The sequence below is a fragment of the Trachurus japonicus genome, chromosome 10 (assembly GCF_045865225.1).
Source record: "Trachurus japonicus isolate A0001 chromosome 10, Traja_1.0".
In the NCBI taxonomy this organism is placed as follows: domain Eukaryota; kingdom Metazoa; phylum Chordata; class Actinopteri; order Carangiformes; family Carangidae; genus Trachurus; species Trachurus japonicus.
In genome coordinates, this window is record NC_140916.1 from 5499740 (window position 1) to 5519851 (window position 20112).

General features: G+C 41.7%; 1 protein-coding gene across 1 annotated transcript in view; it reads right to left on the minus strand.

Moving 5' to 3' along the window:
• Positions 1-20112, minus strand: part of slit3 (slit homolog 3 (Drosophila)) — a 275138-nt gene that overhangs the window by 32612 nt on the left and 222414 nt on the right. The window contains exons 21-28 of the mRNA XM_085789009.1: positions 17995-18063; positions 17777-17848; positions 15433-15504; positions 11116-11187; positions 10934-11016; positions 10750-10830; positions 8577-8701; positions 5093-5190 (exon numbers count right to left, since the gene is read on the minus strand). Of these exons, the coding sequence (XP_085645135.1) occupies positions 5093-5190; positions 8577-8701; positions 10750-10830; positions 10934-11016; positions 11116-11187; positions 15433-15504; positions 17777-17848; positions 17995-18063 (672 nt within the window). The remainder of the gene's footprint in view (positions 1-5092; positions 5191-8576; positions 8702-10749; positions 10831-10933; positions 11017-11115; positions 11188-15432; positions 15505-17776; positions 17849-17994; positions 18064-20112) is intronic.

Consider the following 20112-nt stretch of genomic DNA (forward strand, 5'->3'; position numbering starts at 1 on the left):
AAACCGCACACATTAAAAAAAAGAAGAAGAGGAAGAAACACTGACATAAACTTAGTTTTGATGCCACTGCTGTTGGACACCGCCCACCTGGGACACTCTGAAGAAATTATTAAAGCCTCCTCCTCCTCCTCCTCCCCTCAATTTATCTTCCTATCTCCTCTCTCCTCTTCATATATCAGTATGATGAACTCCTTATAATAGATAACTAACGCACACTCACTATCTATTAGTAAAGATCAATCACACACGTACAGAGTTTAATAGACCACAGCTGGTATCAGCAGCTCTTCACTCTCATGACTCTTTGTTCTTTTGTTCTTCTCCTACACTGAGTTCACTTCTGCTGGATGAAAAATATTTTACAGCAAGGCCATCCTACAGTAACATCGAGAGCAAGGGAGAAGTTGCCTCAGTACAGTCACAGACAATCATCAACCCCCGCACACTGTAACACACTGATATACTCATACTGTACACTTTGTCCTTCCCACTCGCTGCACCTGTAAAACTTATTCCACACAACTTTTTTTATTCCCTCAGTTTCTCTCTCACGCTCTCTTTTCTAATCTTACTTTGGTGCCACACTCACTTGTACTCTCCCCTGCTATCGGTCTGCTGTTTGGAAAAGGCTAAAACAAAAAGCTGCATCAACTGTTGTTTTTCTTTGCTGTTGTTTCTGTTTTTTTTGTTTTTTTTTTACCTCACGGGGCAAAAAAGAAACTCTGCACCTGTAATGCAGTGAGTCAGTTTAGTTGTTGTGGCTAACAGATTAGCAGACATGTGGCCTACACAGTCACCCAGCAGAAACAAAACAACATGGGCATCCTGTTGGGCTCCACCTCAAATATTGACTCACTGTCTTTAGTTCTGTTTTGGTTTATCACCACATAATGTGCAGAAATGTTTTTATTATTATTATCAGGCATATTCCAGATTATGCAGATCAGGTTGTTTTAAAATGCACATTAAAGGGCGACCACATTTCCATCTTTATTAAAACAGGGTTGCAGAGGCTGTTGCCTGTTTCCTATCTGTGTCTCCATCAGCTGGCTGCCATGGAGCGGTGTGCACCATCCGTCCTGGCTGAGACATCACATGTCTACTCTCTCTGCCCAAAAGAAATACTGACTTTGGATGTGGTCGGACTTTGCACTGAAGGACTATTTTGTTTTAAGATTTTGACGTTATTATTACATTAACAAATAACCATTCCTCTGCAGTACTGTATCTCCTGCTACTGGGGAGAAACAGACGGAGAGGAAAGAAGAGGATGAATGGTAAAATAAAGTGAAGGAGCGAGAGAGGAGAAAAGACACAAAGTGTTCCCATGAGAAACTAAAAACAAAGAAGTACAAATGAGAGAAGTGGTGAAAGCGCTGACAGGGTCAGAGAGCCCTGTTCCACCAATCAAATCCAACTTTTGACATTTAAACTACATAGTTTGACAAATGGGTCCCTGTATGGACCAAAAGGCTAATTGGACTTATTGAATATCCCCAACTGATTATATAACATTAAAATGTCAAAGGGGTCTGGTCTCCCACTCCCTCTGTCATTCTGCGTCTCTCTCAGAGGGCACGAGCGTCTACCTGTGTTGGTATTAACATTAGGAGAGGATCTGTAAAGGGTAAAGGACCCCCTAATAGCATTACCACGTTAAAGGCCAGACGCATATCAAAGCATTTCAAAGGGCAAAGGCTTTGTTAAGGGGCTGGAAGAAGAAATAAATCTGGTTAAGATATTTATGACAATTGTTTCAGTCAGAGAGGCTGTTTGTCATGAGGCTGGGACAAACGACGCTGATGACGCTGGCAAACAAATACTAATATGAGTAATGTATTAAGTGTGCAGTCTGAATTTTAATATAATCCTTTAAAGATTTGTAATACAACTACCAGGGCTGCCTCCTTGGCTCTTCAAAGAGTTTAAATGGCTGTAAAATATTGAGTATTTAATTTGCTTTGGTTCAATTTAATGGATAAAATGGCTGCTCTATTAAAAGTGCTTCAAATTAAAATGTTACACTACAAACAATCTGTTTTTAATTCATTGCATTTCTAAACAATTGGTGACGATTGTGATTACTTTGGACTGCGGCCTGCTACAGAGTTATATTTTGTCTTTTATTTCCAAATTAACTTGGATGCTATTGTTTTAGTCTCTTGGTCCAAAAGGGATTAGTCATGAGATGATAGGCAGCAGGGGAATACAGTGTTTAATATTTGAAGTCACGGCCAAGAATATTTTAAGATTCCTTCCATCATTCTGCAAAACATTTACAGTATGTCAAGCTGTCAGATTGTGCAAAATTGGCAGCAGTAGCCCCGAGGTGCGAGGAACAAGCTGGAAATCCCAGATCAGCTGGGACTGGATGGGTAGGAAAAGCCAACGAGTGATGCTCTGCTCTGCTCTGCTCTCCCTCAACAACTGCCACTGAGAGGCTCTTGACCCGCTACGTCTCCAGTGGAGCCGCTCTGCAGCCGGGAGTCAAACACTGAGATTGTGTTGGGCAGCTCCCAGGTGTGGATGTGTGAAACTATGAATGAGAAACAGAAGAGTTGCTGCGAAGGAGCGGCCATGTTCTGTGAAGGCTATACTCTCCCTGGATACGTACAGATGAATTAAGAGGTCATATACTTCATGCATCATTGATTTCTGCTACAACTCTACATCAACTTAAAGGGATAGTTCAACATTTTGGCAAATTGGCCCATTGCCATAATCCCTATAGTCATAACAGTAGGTTCGTTACCTGTAATTGTCGGTGCAAGCTATTTTTAGAACGGCGGAGCAGAGCCGTGAGCTGCTCAGAGCTACGCTACGGAGGCTAATGGGATTTCTTGGTTTCCCTCATCAAACTCATCAAATACACAATCCAACAACTCCACAACGCTCTGGTGGACAAGTTGTGACCTGCACATTCACCACGCTATGAGATAATAACACAACGTTACCAGACAGAGTTGTGTTAGAGGGAAATTCATGCAAAACCGCTGATGCGCGTTGCCTTCAGGGACAGATTTTCAGCAAGCAGTCTCTGTATTTACCTTGAAAACGGCTCCGTTTCGTAACGTTCTGTTATTATCTCATAGCGTGGTGAATGTGCAGGTCACAACTTGTCCACCAGAGCGTTGTGGAGTTGTTGGATTGTGTATTTGATGATTTTGATGAGGGAAACCAAGAAATCCCGTGAGCCTCTGTAGCGTAGCTCTGAGCAGCTCGCGGCTCTGCTCCGCCGTTCTAAAAATAGCTTGCACCGACAATTAAAGGTAACAAACCTACTGCTATGACTATAGCGATTATGGCAATGGCCGAATTTGGCAAAATGTTGAACTATCCCTTTAAGAGCTGATAAAAAATGTCATTATTATGAGTGAACTTGTTAATTGGGGAATTACTACATTTCTATTCTTTCTTTCCTTGGACACATGAACTCACTTGAGGGCAAAACTGGCTGTGAAAGTGTCTCTGACTTTAGCGTCAGAGTTTATTCTTCAACAATAGTTGATAAAACAATGTCATCTCAAGGTCCATTTAGTATCTGTTACACAATATTCATCTGAAGACTGAGTTTACCCAGTCGGCATAAAAATGTTCACTTTAACTTTAAATATTCACTTGATTGGAAGCTAAATGGACCTTGTGAACTTTGCACGGTATCCTAACTCAACACAAAACAGAGAGAGACTCGGGATGTGGACTGTGGACGCATACAGTTTTCAGTTCACATTTACAAAAGTTATTCACGTTCAAATGTGCATCAAACTGTGAAATCTCAGTCAAATGCAGGTGAAGTTGGAACTTGGAAACTGCATGTTGACAGTTTTATACAAGAGCAGCGAGGAAGCACTGATGTGAATAATGACAGAAGTTTAAAACATCTCTTTGAGCAGTTGAGGGGGTCAGAGAGGGCACGCAGATTTAATGAGCAACCCGGATGGGACTTCCTCCTTTGAAATGGCCGCTCTCTTCCTGTTTAACCCTCCACCCCGCCCCGCAACACACACACACACACACACACAAGAAGGAAAACACATCATAAGGTCAAAGTAAGTTGTTATCTCGGGTAATGCATTGTCCAGTGAAGCAAGACTTGTCCCCTCTAATCACGATGTCGATATTTCTGGGGGCAGAGTAAAGTTAATTTTCCCCTTTAGACGAGAATACAGGCTAAGTTTTTTTTTTTTTTTTTAAACGTCTCCACTAATAGGGGAGGGGGCGGCAGGGTGGAGAGGGCGACTAGATTTGACCCACAGCCAAATGGACTCCCAGAGGACTTCTTTGAAATGACTTGCTTCTTGTTTTATTCTACTCAGTCGTCTAGATGGAATACATAGACTAAATAATGGCTGTATTTCAAATGGAAAAGGACACATCTGACACAGAGTTACCAGAATATAAGCAGCACATGTGCAAATGCAATCCTTTCACAGTGATCAAAAGCTGCATTAAAGGGATAGTTCACCCAAAATTGAAATCTCACTCATTATCTACTCACCCTCATGTCGACTAAGGGCTGGGAGAAGTTTCAGAGTCCTCCGTGGCTTCTCTGAGTTACAGGGGGTCTCGGCATAGCAGTGCATGTCCATATGACGTTTGGAAATGGATACCAACTGTCTTGGTAACAAAAAGACACACCAAAAAACATCCAAATACCTCATTCTCAAATTAAATAAGTCTATATTACAACCTTGTTTTGTAGCGGAAGCTTCTCGAAGCTCCTCTTCCCGGTTCGTCCAAATTTGACGAACCGGGAAGAGGAGCTTCCGCTACAAACAAGCTTGAAAAATAGACTTATTTAATTTTTTTCGGGACAATTTCGCATTTCGGGGCTTCAATACAAGTCGGACATTACACACGAGCAGCATGGAGGTATTTGGATGCTTTTTGGTGTGTCAAGACAATTGGTATCCATTTGCAACCGTTATATGAACATGCACTGCTACGCCGAGACCCCCTGTAACTCAGAGAAGCCACGGAGGACTCTGAAACTTCTCCCAGCCCTTAGTCGACATGAGTAGTAGTAGTAGGAGTAGATAATGAGTGAAATTTCAATTTTGGGTGAACTATCCCTTTCATCTTTCTGTCGTACCTGAAGTGGTCTCCGTAGCCGGGTTGGATGTGGCAGGTTCCTCCATTGGAGCAGGGGAAGCTGATACAGGCATTGATGGGTATTTCACAGTTTTGACCCTGAAGGACAGGAGAGGAGAGGAGAGGACACGGCGAGGCAAAGGAGTTAATAATTGAATGTAGGATATTTCTCCTCCAGAAATAATTTCACTACTCAAACAAAGTCAGTTACGGTCCAAAGCTGCGTTCACACCACTTCACTACTAATACCCTTCTACACAGTCTCTACTCTGACTCAACGGTTATGGCTGAGTGAAGAGATTCCTCCCATTTTTATTATATGCTACTTTTACAATGAAGTAGTAGGAGTAAAAAAAAAAAAAAAAGCTATTTGCTCATGATGGAATAAAAAAAAGTCTGGCTGATGCCGCTGATGGCGACTTTTATTTTTAACAAGTTGTCGGATGTAATTAAAGTTTTAATTGATTAAAGCCGGTTCTGGGCTCAGGCAGAGACTTTCACTTCAGGCTTGTGTTAAGGCTTGTTATGAAAGGAATATTTGTGTATCAGAAAAGCGGACCAAATGGTGACACACACAGTTGTTGGTCTGTAGCCTATTATCTTTTTTTTTTTTTACCACTGCATTTAGCTGAGGCAGTGGAGACAGATTTGCAAAAAAGTGCAAAAAAGAAGCAATAACTATCACTTGTTCATCTAAAAATAAAGTAATTTGATAATAAATCGCTATCTATTTTCACAACGTTGTTTTCTTTTTCTTTTCCTTTCACAAACACAAACACGCAAGACGATTACCAACAACCACAAATGTACATACATATGCACACACAACACACAAACACTCAGGAATGCATACCACAGGCGACCCCTTTGATTCATTGTTCCTCTAACCACACCTGTTTTCTGAATAAACAGCTTATACTGTATCATGTATCAGAGTCCTGCACATACATACATACACACACACACACACACACACGCACACGCACACATACATACACAACTTCATCTCAACGTCTAACCCCGCGGCTGTAGTTTTAATTTCAAACCACAAAACCTTTGGCTGCCAACACACCCATTTCCTCTGATCAAAGGCGGGACCAGGACGTTTATTCTCGTTTTCCCTCTCCATCCATCTTCATTATTTCCCTCTCTCTTTTCTTCTTTACTGTTGCTCTTTGTTTATGTTTTGTTCACTCTCTCTTTCATTCAGTAACTCTCTCTCTCTCCCTCCCTCTCTCTCTCTCACTTTCCTTTTCTTTTGCATAATTTCTCTCCATTTTTTTACACCACCTTCCCTGCTATACATTTTTCTTTTTTCTTACACAACCACCTCTCTCTTTGTCTAATGTAGCTTCCTTCAATCCTTTCTTTCTTTCTTTCTTTCTTTCTTTTTTCCCTCACTTCCCCTCTCTCTCTCACTCTCTCTCTCTCTCCATCTTTTGTCCTCTGCTGCTCTTTCTTTGATTTCACAAACACATTTTAATTAATGTTGTCCCAGTGGGTAACAACACAGAATGGAAAACATACACAAAGATATGTACATGCACAGGAGCAAGCACATGCAGACACAACCACACACACACACACACACACACACACACACACACACACACACACACACACACACACACACACACACACACACACATACCAACGGTCCCTGTTTCCCAGTCTGTGACCTTGGCAAGTGATGTTTTAATTAAAAGAAAGACTAAGGCTTTGTGCTCCCGTAAAAGCCCATGGGTTAGGAGGTGTGTGTGTGTGTGTGTGTGTGTGTGTGTCTGCGTGCATGCACATAAGATCACAAGTGTACCTTTAAAGTGCTCGTGCACACGCAACCACATGCACGCACAAACACTCTCACAGAGGTATGAACCCATTGATCTGTATACACACGTGCAAACAAACAACAGGGTAATCTGATGTGCACGCATGCATACACATACATGGCTCCACACACACACACACACACACACACACACACACACACACACACACACACACACACACACACTCCTCTAATGCAAAGTGCCCTCTCTGTAGTAGATTTGCATGTCTTTCCTAATGCAGGGGTCTTGACAGTTATTACACCCTTTGTCTTTTGATCAGTCAATACCTCCAGTGCAGCCAGCTGGTTCTCTATTGATGAACACATAGGTAGGTACATTATGCATGCAAGGCCAAGGCTAAGCCTGATAATACTGCTAATACCACAGGCTTATGCAGCAGGGCTATCCATCTACAATACCTTTTCACACAGCCAGCCCCAGCAAAAGTTACATTGTTTTTTCAGGAGCTGTAAAACACCGAAGTCCCGCTGAACAACGGTTGGTTGACTAGTAGCTGGTACTGGGGCAACATGGTCGGGGTTCTGATTCGTACTGCTTCAGTTCCTTCTGCTGAAATATATTTCCACTCTTCATGAGTCACTTTGAAAATGTGTCCAACAAACAGCGAAGAGGTCTGAGCTGATTCATAACAGCCAATATTTACCACGGCATTACAGTAAATAAGTGAGACAGCTAATATAAATGTGCATGAGAGCATAACAGAGAGCACATGTAGGGTTTAATGAATATGACACATTTAAGTGCCCATTTCCTAACAGGAGGTCTTTCATTAAATATTTAATTAAACATGTAAAGGAAATATCCTTTTCCACACGCACATTTCACAATAGAGTCTTTAAAGGGATAGTTCACCCAAAATTGAAATTTCACTCATTATCTACTCACCCTCATGTCGACTAAGGGCTGGGAGAAGTTTCAGAGTCCTCCGTGGCTTCTCTGAGTTACAGGGGGTCTCGGCGTAGCAGTGCATTCCCATATAACGGTTGCAAATGGATACACCAAAAAACATCTAAATACCTCCATGCTGCTCGTATGTAATGTATGTCTTGTATTGAAGCCCAGAAATGCGAAATTGTCCCTAAAAAAATTAAATAAGTCTATATTTCAAGCTCGTTTTGTAGCGGAAGCTTCTCGAAGCTCCTCTTCCCAGTTCGTCAAATTTGGACGAACTGGGAAGAGGACAGACCCTGGTTTGTCCAAATTTGACAAACCGGGAAGAGGAGCTTCCACTACAAAAAAGCTTGAAATATAGACTTATTTAATTTTTTTTCGCATTTCAGGGCTTCAATACAAGACGGACATTACATACGAGCAGCATGGAGGTATTTGGATGTTTTTTGGTGTGTCTTTTTGTTACGAAGACAGTTGGTATCCATTTGCAACCGTTATATGGACATGCACTGCTACGCCGAGACCCCCTGTAACTCAGAGAAGCCACGGAGGACTCTGAAACTTCTCCCAGCCCTTAGTCCACATGAGGGTGAGTAGATAATGAGTGAAATTTCAATTTTGGGTGAACTATCCCCTTTAATATTTTGTGAACCAGTAAACTGGCTCCTGCTGTATAGCTTAAACAATATTGTATTCTTCAAGTTATTTCAAGTGTCTCTCTCTCGCTGCTATCTAGTGTCTCACCTTGAATCCATATGGGCAGGTGCAGTGGTAGGATCCAGTGGCGTCAGAGACACAGGTGCCGTTGTTTTGGCACGGTGCTGCCAGGCAGGGGGCGCACTTTGACATCAGGCTGATATCTACCGGGCCTGAGGAAGATAACGGAGGCACATGAGAGCAGGAAGAGAATGGAGGGATACAGATAAGAGGGAGCAAAGGAGCGCCGGTGGAGCAGACACACATTTCCTGCTGTTGTAGTTACGGTATATATATATATACCTGCTTTAATGGACGGTGTGCTGAGAAAAGACCTCACAGGATGTAAGAAGTAAAAGCTCAGGAGACCAATAAATGCGCTTTGTTTCAGAGACCGCGACACAGAAAAGCAGGAAGAGGAGATGATGAAGTGAGGCACCTTGATAAACGTTTGATCTCAGCACCTGAGTCACAGTCCACCTTGTATTCTTTCTTTCATCCGGAGAAGCAACTCTAACAGTGTCCAACATACAGTACATGCACAGAAAACCCATATCTCTGTGTTACAGCTCCATTTGCACGTCTATTTTCTTTTTTTTTCTCTGTTGCGTTCTCCCCTCTGGTCTGACAGCAGGGGAGCCTTAGGGCAGGAACTGTTGGAGGCTGCCTGCTCCTGAAATATATACAACTGACGGGGTGAAATTGTTTTGTCACTCATTCCACATCCATGAACTCTGGCAAATTGTTTTGAAAAAGTAGTAAATAATAGATGGAGCTGATCCAATAGCACAAACAACCTCACACAAGATTTTTTAAACAATCCTCCATGATACAAAAGGCTTGATTGTCTGGTACTTTAGTCTGCCGCCTTGAAGCGACTCAAAGTGGCTCACTCAGAAAAAAGAAATATATATATAACTGGCTTTAAAGCCTTCCACTTCTAATCTTCACTGTTTGTATTCCTGAAAATGAATCTGAAGTGCTTTCTGTATTTCATTCAATTTAACTTGTTTGAAAAGAGACAATCTAATCAATGTGCTCTGAGGAGGAGGAGGGAAAGGCTGCACACAACTTCCTGACAAAAACACCAGATGTTTAATTTGGTCCACGCAGCAGGAGCCGATTGCATATGCGCTGAGTGAGAGACGAGGGACGGGAGGGGGGGGGGGGGCACAGGACGAGTCACCAGTCCACCACACTGCTAATACACATAGTGAGATGTACACTTTCAAGTATGTAAATATAAAACCACCTGCAGTCCTCCAACAGGCCACAGCTGACAGTTAAAGGAGAATTCCGGTCATTTTTGACCCCTAAATCGTTGTCCTGATGGTCACCCAGTGTTGGTTGGAGCAAAAAACGCGACTAAAATTGATGCAGGCAAACCAGAGTTACACCATGGCTAGACGGCGACAACGCTAAACTATGGGGGCAATTCTTTCAACCACAACAAACACTCAGAAAACATGTCATGGTACATGACTGGAATCCTTAGAGACACCACTGAACTCATATAGTGTACAGTATTAAACAGTATAAACTTTGTGTTTTTGCATGTAGCCACTCATCTCAGAAAGCCGAACTCTGAAACATCCTGGAAAGACATTACTATCCGATCACAGAGCGCCTGCTCTCCCTGCCACAGAAACAAACACTGTTTCCTTGTTGTGATGATTTCTTTACGAAAATAAACGGTCGGAGATATTTTGGACATTACCACTGCACTGCTCCACCGTTTATTTTTGTAAAGAAATCATCACAACAAGGAAACAGTGTTTGTTTCTGTGGCGGGGAGAGCAGGCGCTCTGTGATCGGATAGTAATGTCTTTCCAGGATGTTTCAGAGTTCGGCTATCTGAGATGAGTGGCTACATGCAAAAACACAAAGTTTATACTGTTTATACTGTTTATACTGTACACTATATGAGTTCAGTGGTGTCTCTAAGGATTCCAGTCATGTAGTCATGTAGATATTTGATTGTTTTTTGAGTGTTTGTTGTGGTTGAAAGAATTGCCCCCATGGGTTAGCGTTGTCGCTATCCCTAGCGCCAGGTAGCCATGGTGTAACTCCGGTTTGCCTGCATCAATTTTAGTCGCGTTTTTTGCTCCCCCCAACACTGGGTGACCATCAGGACAACGATTTAAGGGTAAAAAATGACCGGAATTCTCCTTTAAGGAAATAAAGGTGGAATAGTGATCAGAATAAAGAGGAGAATATTTACCTTTACACTGAAATCTGTTGAGTGGTGTGGTGAGCAGCAGCCTGTCAGCCATGTCAGGAGGTCCAGTGCAACGAGCAATACCTGTTCAAAAACACAACAGCATACTTTGCAACTTACGCAACATTTGTGTTACAGGCATTTTAATGACACTTTGTGTGTTTTTTTGTTTGTTTTTTGTTCTTACCAGGCTCTTTAAAGCCGGCCTTGACCCACTGAGAGAGCCAGCGCAGGTCACAGTTACAGTATAAGGGGTTGGCACCAAGAGCCCTGAACACACACACACACAGAAAAGTGCAGGCTTGTAACACTTGCATACAAAATACTTATACACACAAACAGATATACATGTATAAGGCCCGTACTTACAGGTGGGACAGAGAGGTGAGGTGGTTGAAAGCTCCTTCTGGGATAGTTGAAAGGTCGTTACCATGGAGAGTCCTGGAGGAGACAGTGTGAATATTAAAGTCAATATAGACCTTGTTAAAAATTCATCCATTGTTAATTTTATAGCATAATCCAATAATTTGATTAAACATTCAGGGTTTCCTTTCATCACACCATTCGCATCAAGGAAAACAGTGTGAAACTTTGACCTCTGAATTTAAACCAGTCAATCTACACACACTCATAATACTATACATAGCCTACTATGGTTAATAATGTCACTATTGCTTCTACTATTGTGCTTTTATTGGTCTTTATTTAGATCAACACTGAAACTGCATTTAAGGCCTGCCCATAGATGACAGAGCACAATTACAATAATTAAACAAAACATGAATTCATCTATTTGAGTTACATGAAACAGACGTCTCAGCTGCTTAATACTCAATTTCCTGCAAACTAAATACACCAGTCTAACTCTGACTCGCTGCATGCTAAATTATTTAAATTATTTGTGGTTCCTCTGCCGCAGACACACCATCATCCCCTTTTTATAATGGAAAATAAATAAAATATTTATGAAAGAATAACACAAAATAAACAGAAAGCTTATTTTCATTGTTAGGCAATAAAGCTGGCCCTGGTCTCTGAATGGAATATAAACTGTCTCATATGGTCCTGTGGTGTGTGTGTGTGTGTGTGTGTGTGTGTGTGTGTGTGTGTGTGTGTGTGTTTGTATATATATAAAAGGGTAAGAGGCAAACTGCAGACTGTGATGTGTATCACTGAGAGGATGTGCATTTTTGTTTTGTGCCTTTGGGTTTTCATGTACATGTTTGTGTGTGTTGATGTGTGCATTTGTGTGTCTTTTGTCTCCAAGGGCTCAGAGATTGTAGAGTGTGTGTCTGTGTCTCTCTCTCTCTCTGTGTGTGTGTGTGTGTGTGTGTGCTTTGTGTCGTGCAGTCTGAGTGTGTTGCCTGCTGGATATAAGTTCACATTCCATTAAAGCGCAGGGTTGTAGCAGGGGACAGCTATCAAACTGCCACTATTGGAAAAGTTGTGTGTGTTTTAGTGTGTGTGTGTGTTTTAGTGTGTGTGTGTGTGTGTCTGTGCATAATTCCGTGTGCATGTTCAGGTCAGTGTGTATGCGGTGAATGTAAAAGCACATGTGCATCTGTGTGTGTGTGTTTGTTGTGTGTCCGTGTATGGTGGTCTAACAGCCCCCGCGCACAAGGCTGGCCCAGAGGGGGCTGTGGGTAATGAGGAAGTGACAGTGATGGCTGCCTGGCAACCAGTTGCTACGCGGGGGCAGAGAGGGAGCAGTCCCCACGGCAACATCAACTAAAATGAAAGGAAGAAAGGAGGGGAAGGATTTAAAAAAAGAAAAGAAAAAGAAAACGATCACTAAACTTCTGGAAGGTGAAAGCTTTGTAGGAGATACAGTCGATATATAGCTGGAGAAAAGGCCAGAGACAGAGCAGACTTCTTCTTTCAGACGCTTTGAGACGTTGACTTTTGTTTTCTAAACAAACCGAGGCGACACAAAATTCAGGAGTAAGTGTCCACAGAGATTAACACAAGGTACAGGAATAACATCTGTAATCATCACGATGTCATGCTGGTGGAGTTTTCAGTCGAAAGTTTCTTCCACAGAGTTTGACATTTAGCTTTATTCATGAAGGGATATTGGTGGCATAATAAACAGGAGCATCAACTACAGGATCTTAATGATGTTGACATCAGCTTCCACTTACTTCTCCTCTCATTTGAAGATAAGAAAATAAACACTTAAAGGGATAGTTCAACATTTTGGCAAACTGGCCCATTGCCATAATCCCTATAGTCATAGCAGTAGGTTTGTTTCCTTTAATTGTCGATGCAAGCTGTTTTTTAGAACGGTGGAGCAGAGCCGTGAGCTGCTCAGAGCTACGCTACGGAGGTTCATGGGATTTCTTGGTTTCCCTCATCAAACTCATCAAATACACAATCCAACAACTCCAAAACACTCTGGTGGACAAGTTGTGACCTGCACATTCACCACGCTATGAGATAATAACACAACGTTACCAGACAGAGTTGTTTTAGAGGGAAATACAGAGACTGCTTGATGAAAAACTGTCCCTGAAGGGAACACGCATCAGCCGTTTTGCATGAATTTACCTCTAAAACAACTCGGTCTGTTATTATCTCATAGTGTGGTGAATGTGCAGCTCACAACTTGTCCACGACAGCGTTTTGGAGTTGTTGGATTGTGTATTTGATGACTTTGATGAGGGAAACCAAGAATTCCCATGAGCCTCCGTGGCGTAGCTCTGATTAGCTCGCGGCTCTGCTCCGCCATTCTAAAAATAGCTTGCACCGACAATTAAAGGTAACAAACCTACTCCTAAAACTATAGGGATTATGGCAATGGGCCAATTTGCCAAAATGTTGAACAATCCCTTAAATAATGCAAGGAGAGGGTAAGGGGAGCATTGTTCTCTTTAAAAGCGGTAATGCAAGGGATTGTGGGCAATGAAGTCTTATGTATATAACAATAAGAAAAAAAACATCCTTTTTTGGAGCTAATTTCCACAGAAACAGCAAGACGAGAGGAGGAAAGAGAAGAGAGACTGTTGCTGCTGAAGTTTTGAAAATGTTTTGAAAATGCTACAAATGAAATTATTCACCTCCAGTAAAATTGGGTGGAGGCAAAAATCTAAAAGGTGGATGTCTTGAAACAAACTAAACTTAATCTATCTGTATAGATAGATAGATAGATAGATCATTTATTGTCTGCCCCAAGGGTAGCAGAAATTTGTCTTTGACAGGGCTCATCACTTTACATACACTCAATAAAAACACAATAAGGCAATAAAAACATTTACAAAAATAAAAAGCACAATAGCAGCAAGTCATTTTAGATTGTTGGAGTTCTTCTACTGTTGAGGGCTGTGACTGCAGATGGAATGAATGATTTTTTGTGGGTTGATTTTCTGGCCAGGGGGACTTTGTACCTCCTGCCTGAAGGGAGGAGGGTGAATGAGGAATGGAGAGGATGTGAGGGTTCCTCTGTGATCAGGATGGCTTTCCTGATCACAGAGCGCTCATACAGATGGGACAGTGGGGTTTGTGGTGAACCGATTATTTTACTGGCTTGAGCTGTGATGCGTGATAGTTTTGTTTTCTGTTTGCTGGTGAGGAAGTTGTACCAAGATATGATATTGAAGGTGAGAATGGATTCTATGAGTGACCGGTAAACCATTGTTAAAATCTTTCTGCTGACATTAAAATGCCTCAGCTTCCTAAGAAGATGGAGACGCTGGAGTGCTTTGTTGTGGATGGTGTCGGAGTGTGTTTGAAAGGACAGGCGGGTGTCCATCTGTGTCCCCAGATATTTAAAACTCTCCACCTGTTCCACCTGTTCTCCCTGAACCGACAGAGGTTTAAAAAGCTGTGATGTGGTTGCCTCTCTGTCTCTGCTCACACAGCACAACTCCTTCGTCTTGGAAGTGTTCAGTTCCAGTGATTTCTCCCTGAATGTTGTGACCAGGTCGTTGACTGCCAGTTGGTACTGGGTGGGAGCCTCCAAACTGTCCATGTGCAACAAATCATCAGTGGGTAATTTGGGTGAACTGACACTTTGAGCCAAAAATATCTCAACCACACAGACTCATCTATTACAGCAAAATATCACTGGTAAATTGACAGTGATGAAGCACCGTTTAAAATGCTACATGTAGCATGCATGAGTCCAAAGTAAACTGTGTCAACAAACAATTATGGTGCAAGTGTGTGTGTGTCTTTTCACTTTCATTTGTGTGTGTTTTGGTGCGTGCGCATGTGCGAGCGGACAGTCAGATGGCAACAGCCATGTGCACTGGGCTCGTGCACGCTCATGGGTGGGTGTGTGAGACAGAGGGTGGACAAGCAGATGGATGACTGAGAGAAACAGAGGCTGAAGGTCGATTCATCAAACACAACACTGGGCGGAGAGAGAGAAAAGGAGGAGAGGATGGATGGATGGATGGAGGGGAGCGGAGGAGGAGGAGGAGGAGGAGGAGAGGGGCCAGAGCATGCAGATAGAGAGGGAGTATTAAAGGGAAGATGAGAGATTGTCACTTTTATCTCTTTTAGTGCCCTGAAACAACAAGCGATTGGGCGGCTGTGGCTCGTTCTGTGACTGGGTCCTAACGTGCCACTTGGCCTGACACCTGGGGAATGATTAAACTTTGATTTAACTCTGTGCCATCACTAGCAAAAGGGGACGGTTAAATATTGAATCCACTGCGACACTGGAGGATGAAGCTTGGTACTCACAGCAGGCGAAGTGACTTGAGCCCGTCGAAGGCGTGGACCGGGATGCAGCGGATCTGGTTGTAGCTCAGGATGCTGGAAGACAGAGGATTATACATTATAACGGGGTTACGAGACTTTTCCCACAATATTGTTTCTCTTGGACAATTCAAATTTAATTCATTCATTTGAATTTTTTTTCTCCTGTCTTCTAGACTACATCCTCAGATACATAAAAATCAATGTAGAGGGAGGATAAAGAGCAAAAGAGGAGAGAAAACATAAGAGATGACAAAGCAGATTTAGTTTTACAACAACTCTGTACCTGATATAGGTTAAAGAAGGGGAAATTAACACGAGGGCCACGTATTTAATAAAGAAAAAAACTGGGTGGCGGTAGAAAACTGCCAGAGGCAAATCTGACGTCTATGGGGTGTCAACCTCCAACACCATGGCTCATTTTTCCTCCTGAATTTGCTAATAAACCAAAAATTAAGGGTAGCAGTGAACAAAAGGATAAAATTTAAGATATACTTCAAGGACGAACTTAAGATCATGCTCAGATAAGTTGGTCGTTTCAGGATGCTACTCTATCACTCTTTAAAGATAATTTAACATGGAGACATGAGGGCTTGATGTATCTTAGAGAAGGAGGATAGAAAATAGATCAAACCTCCAACTTCAGGTTAACACATACTGTAGCAAAACTGTTTGAGAAAGAAGCTTCATGGCCAAAAAATAAACAGACTGAAAAAGCCAATGCGGAAAGTGAAAGGTGAAACATTCTCCTCCACCTCCAGCTCATCTCTTGTGCCCAAGCAAAGTATTTAACACAGAAAGTGTTCCAGTGATGCTATCTGGGGCTAACAGTGGAGGTCTGTGGTTGCACTGGGCAGCTCGCAGGCATGAATCAGTGCAACTGTATGAAATATAAAACAAGGAGTTCTGGAAAAGAGCAAAAATATGCTCAGTCAACTATCCCTGGGCACTGAAAACCCAGTAAGTTCATTTAAAATCCATGTACTGCACTCGGTAAAAGCAAAAAAGAAAGAAAGAAACAGGAAAGAAAAAGGGATTTGTATGTACGACAGAACGGCAGCAAAAACAGAGGGAGTGAGAGGAGGAGAGAGAAATGTAAGAGGCAACAAGTTCATTAGGGGGAGTGGTGAAGACGTGAAAGGCAAAAAGAAGAAGCTCGCTCCAACACGTATAGTTTTGTCGCTCATTCCATGAATGCACAACCCTTACAAGTTGTACCTCATTGGAAAGGCGACTAATCAGGCTTTCCATCGGTCTAAAAGACAGCACCAACCGGAATTATGAAAAGGGAGAAATTATGGACTGAAAAAACATTTCCAAACTTTTTTTGAGTAATTTATACTAAAATACTACACAAGAGTTCATTTTTCTCTGATAAAGAGTGGTTCTACCATCTCAGTGACCTTTTCATTTGATTTCTGGTGTCAAAATCATCAGAAATAGTGTGTTCATTCATATTTGTATTACGTATGGTTTAGGAGCTATGAAAAATGGCGTTTTATTGGTGTGAAATTCTCAGAATTCTAAATTGGTCGCTCCCACACGTTTAGCTTTGTTGCTCATTCCATGAAAGCACAACCCTTACAAGTTGTACCTCGTTGGAAAGGTGCCTAATCAGGTTTTCCATCAGTCTAAAAGACAGCACTAACCGGAGTTATGAAAAGGGAGAAATTATGGACTGAAAAAACATTTCCAAACTTTTTTTGAGTAATTTATAAAAAAAAATACTACTTGGAGTTCATTTTTCTCTGATAAAGAGTGGTTTTATCATCTCAGTGTCCTTTCGTTTTCGCCATTCGTGTGGACATAAATTCAAAATGGCCGCCAAAAAACACACATGGGACATTAGTTGACCTGTGCAACAAGCAAAAATCTTAAGGAGGCACCTTAAAGCAGAAGTAAGCGGAATATTTGTGTTAATATAAGTCTTAAATAGTTATATCTTCCGACAGCAATCACTTATATAGAGTGTTTGGTCTGAAACACGGGTCTGTCGTCACTCTGCTCTGCTGTAAGCCGAGGAGAAAACTTTCCTTGTATCCTACAACCTTTATCCAATGAGGAGAGAGAACGGCATAAAGGGGCGGTCCTCTCTGTGTGTGCAGCCAAGGGATGCGCGTGAATGTGGTGACGTAGGGACGAGGGCGGGGACTGCTAACTCCATCGGCTGACAGGAAGTTAGCCAAAACCACCGGATCGCTTACTTCTGCTTTAAGGGTTCTAAAAAACCATGTTTCAAAAATGTTTGTCTCGGGGACATTGGGAAGTATGCAGCTCATACATGACATTGAAGCATTCCTTGTGACCTTGCGATACCGTAGTAACTTACAGTGTGGCCAGCTGAGTCATATTGCTGAAGGTGTATGGGGCCAATGTGCTGATGCTGTTGTTGCTCAGGTCCCTGTGTAGATACAAACACACAGTGAACACACTTACACAGACGGACAGACACACAAACACACACACACACGCAGGGCAGACTGTATACATACATAATCAGGGGTTTGGCATGTGCATTCAGTTCAAGGTTATGAGAGTAGTACATACACCAGTGACAGCTGCTTCAGGGATGCCAGCTCCTTGGGCACAGATGTCAGCATATTACCCTCCAGGTAACTGCAAGGAAAGGTGCACAGTTAATGTTGGGTGTATTACATACATACATATATAAACATATGCCTGTGGGGGTGACTAAATAGCAGTAGGGATGAGAAAAGTTTTGCTTTTGCATTTTCTCTCACTAAACAGAGTAGAAGTTGGAGGACGGTGAAGGGCAGAGGGGTCGGTTTGAGAAGCATGTAAAGTATTTACGTTTATCTGAGGTATGGAGGGAAAGTTCATGTCATATTTTCTTTTTTAATTTAGGTGAGTGAGTAGTTTCACATTTTAGAAATATTTTAACTTTTTTTTTCTGTGATACCACTCCCACTCGTCAGGAGACCATTAGCTTAGCCTAGCATAAAGAGGGGAAGTAAGTGGGAAACTGCCATCATGTGGGTGAGAGATTTTAAGGATTTTTATCTACTGTATGGAGAGAGACTGGATTCAATTGTTTATCCTAAGCTAACTAAATTAAACTAAAAAAAAAAACTACTAAGTTAAACTTAAAAAAGAAAAACCGTTAAGAATATTTTCATCTTGGTTTTACCAGTTTTCAGCAGAGGAGAGTGAAAGGAAACACAACAAGTAGGGAGTGAAAAAGCAGTCTGGTCTCACAAGTGAGGTAGTGTAGAGTATTTTTATGAGGCACATGTTCTCTTAATCTAATTTACTCCAATCTCACCTTGAATTAGCTTTCACTCTGCTGTACAAGGAGGATTCTTGCATCTATTTTACATTTCCTCTCTATCTCTAAGTGAATAACTGCAGTGCACTGATCCCTCTGATTTCAACATCACTCAGAATGAGACATGACAAGATAACGAGTGTTATTTCATACATCAGCTCTACTAAGCAAAAGGAGCAGGACGCTAAAATAACAGTGTTATCATGCCGACTGAAACATTTTCCAACCACTGCACATGTTCAGTGTTCAACCTTCTCCTACTTATCTGTTTGTCTGTGAGAACCAAGCGCACAAACATAAATACACTCCAGCACACACACACACGTTTTATGATCCGTTGGTCTCAGTTCCTCTCCCTCTCTCAGGTCATAAGTAGGTCATGTGGACAGTATGATGGAGTGTCTTCTTCAGCCTGATCAATACCTAATCACTGCTATTGACCCTGCAGAGCAGGCCTATTTCACAGCTAGAGGGTTTTCTGTGCGTGTGTGTGTGCACATGTGTGAGTAATAATTCACCTTTCCCTATGAGAGATTTTGTTCCTACCTTTTTTTAATTCCCCAAATCTCGATTAACATTGTTTTACCCTTGCTTTAACCTTCATCAATTGGAAAAATTACTTTTACTATAGACATTTTTATTGGCCTCTTTCTTCATCATGAGGAAATTAAATTAATGACAAAGACAAAGCAATTTACAAATTGCAATATAGTGGGAAATCATAAGCCAAATAAATAATTAACATTGTTATGAACCGTGTTAGATAATTAGAAATATAAGCAGATGCTGTCTCTCTTATCAGTGTTTCAGCGTTTCTTATCAAGTACTATCAATCTGAAAAAGGACATCAGATCATTGTACTCTGCAAAATTCTGGGAAACCTTAACTACTCTGGCGAAGCTTTTAGACATAAAAAGTGGACCTTGGCTTCTTTAGAGTTATCTTTGGCGATTACAATGTGAGGAAATGAGTATTTTTTTAAAAGCAATTTCAAAGATATTTTATAGGAAAGTAACCCAAGGACCTTGAATCCCCTCTAAGATGTTGTTCACTGTTCTGGCAGTCGTTCTGTCTCTGTCCGCTTGGCAACACAATATATTAGACATTATCTTGCCTGTGTGTTGAACAGATCAATATGGATATCTGTGGCGATTTCAGAGATTCAACATTAAACAAAACAAAAACAAAAAAACAAACCTAAATGCACAAGTACCTGCAGTGCTCATGTGAGTATAAACCCATCAAGTTGCACAGGGAAAGAGAGAGATGGTGTGTGTACCCACTAAATGCTTTGTTAGTTCCTGAAGCAGCAGAGGGCAAACTGCTGCATCGATATTGCACTGCAGCAATGTGTGACTGTGTGTGACTTTGCACGTTAT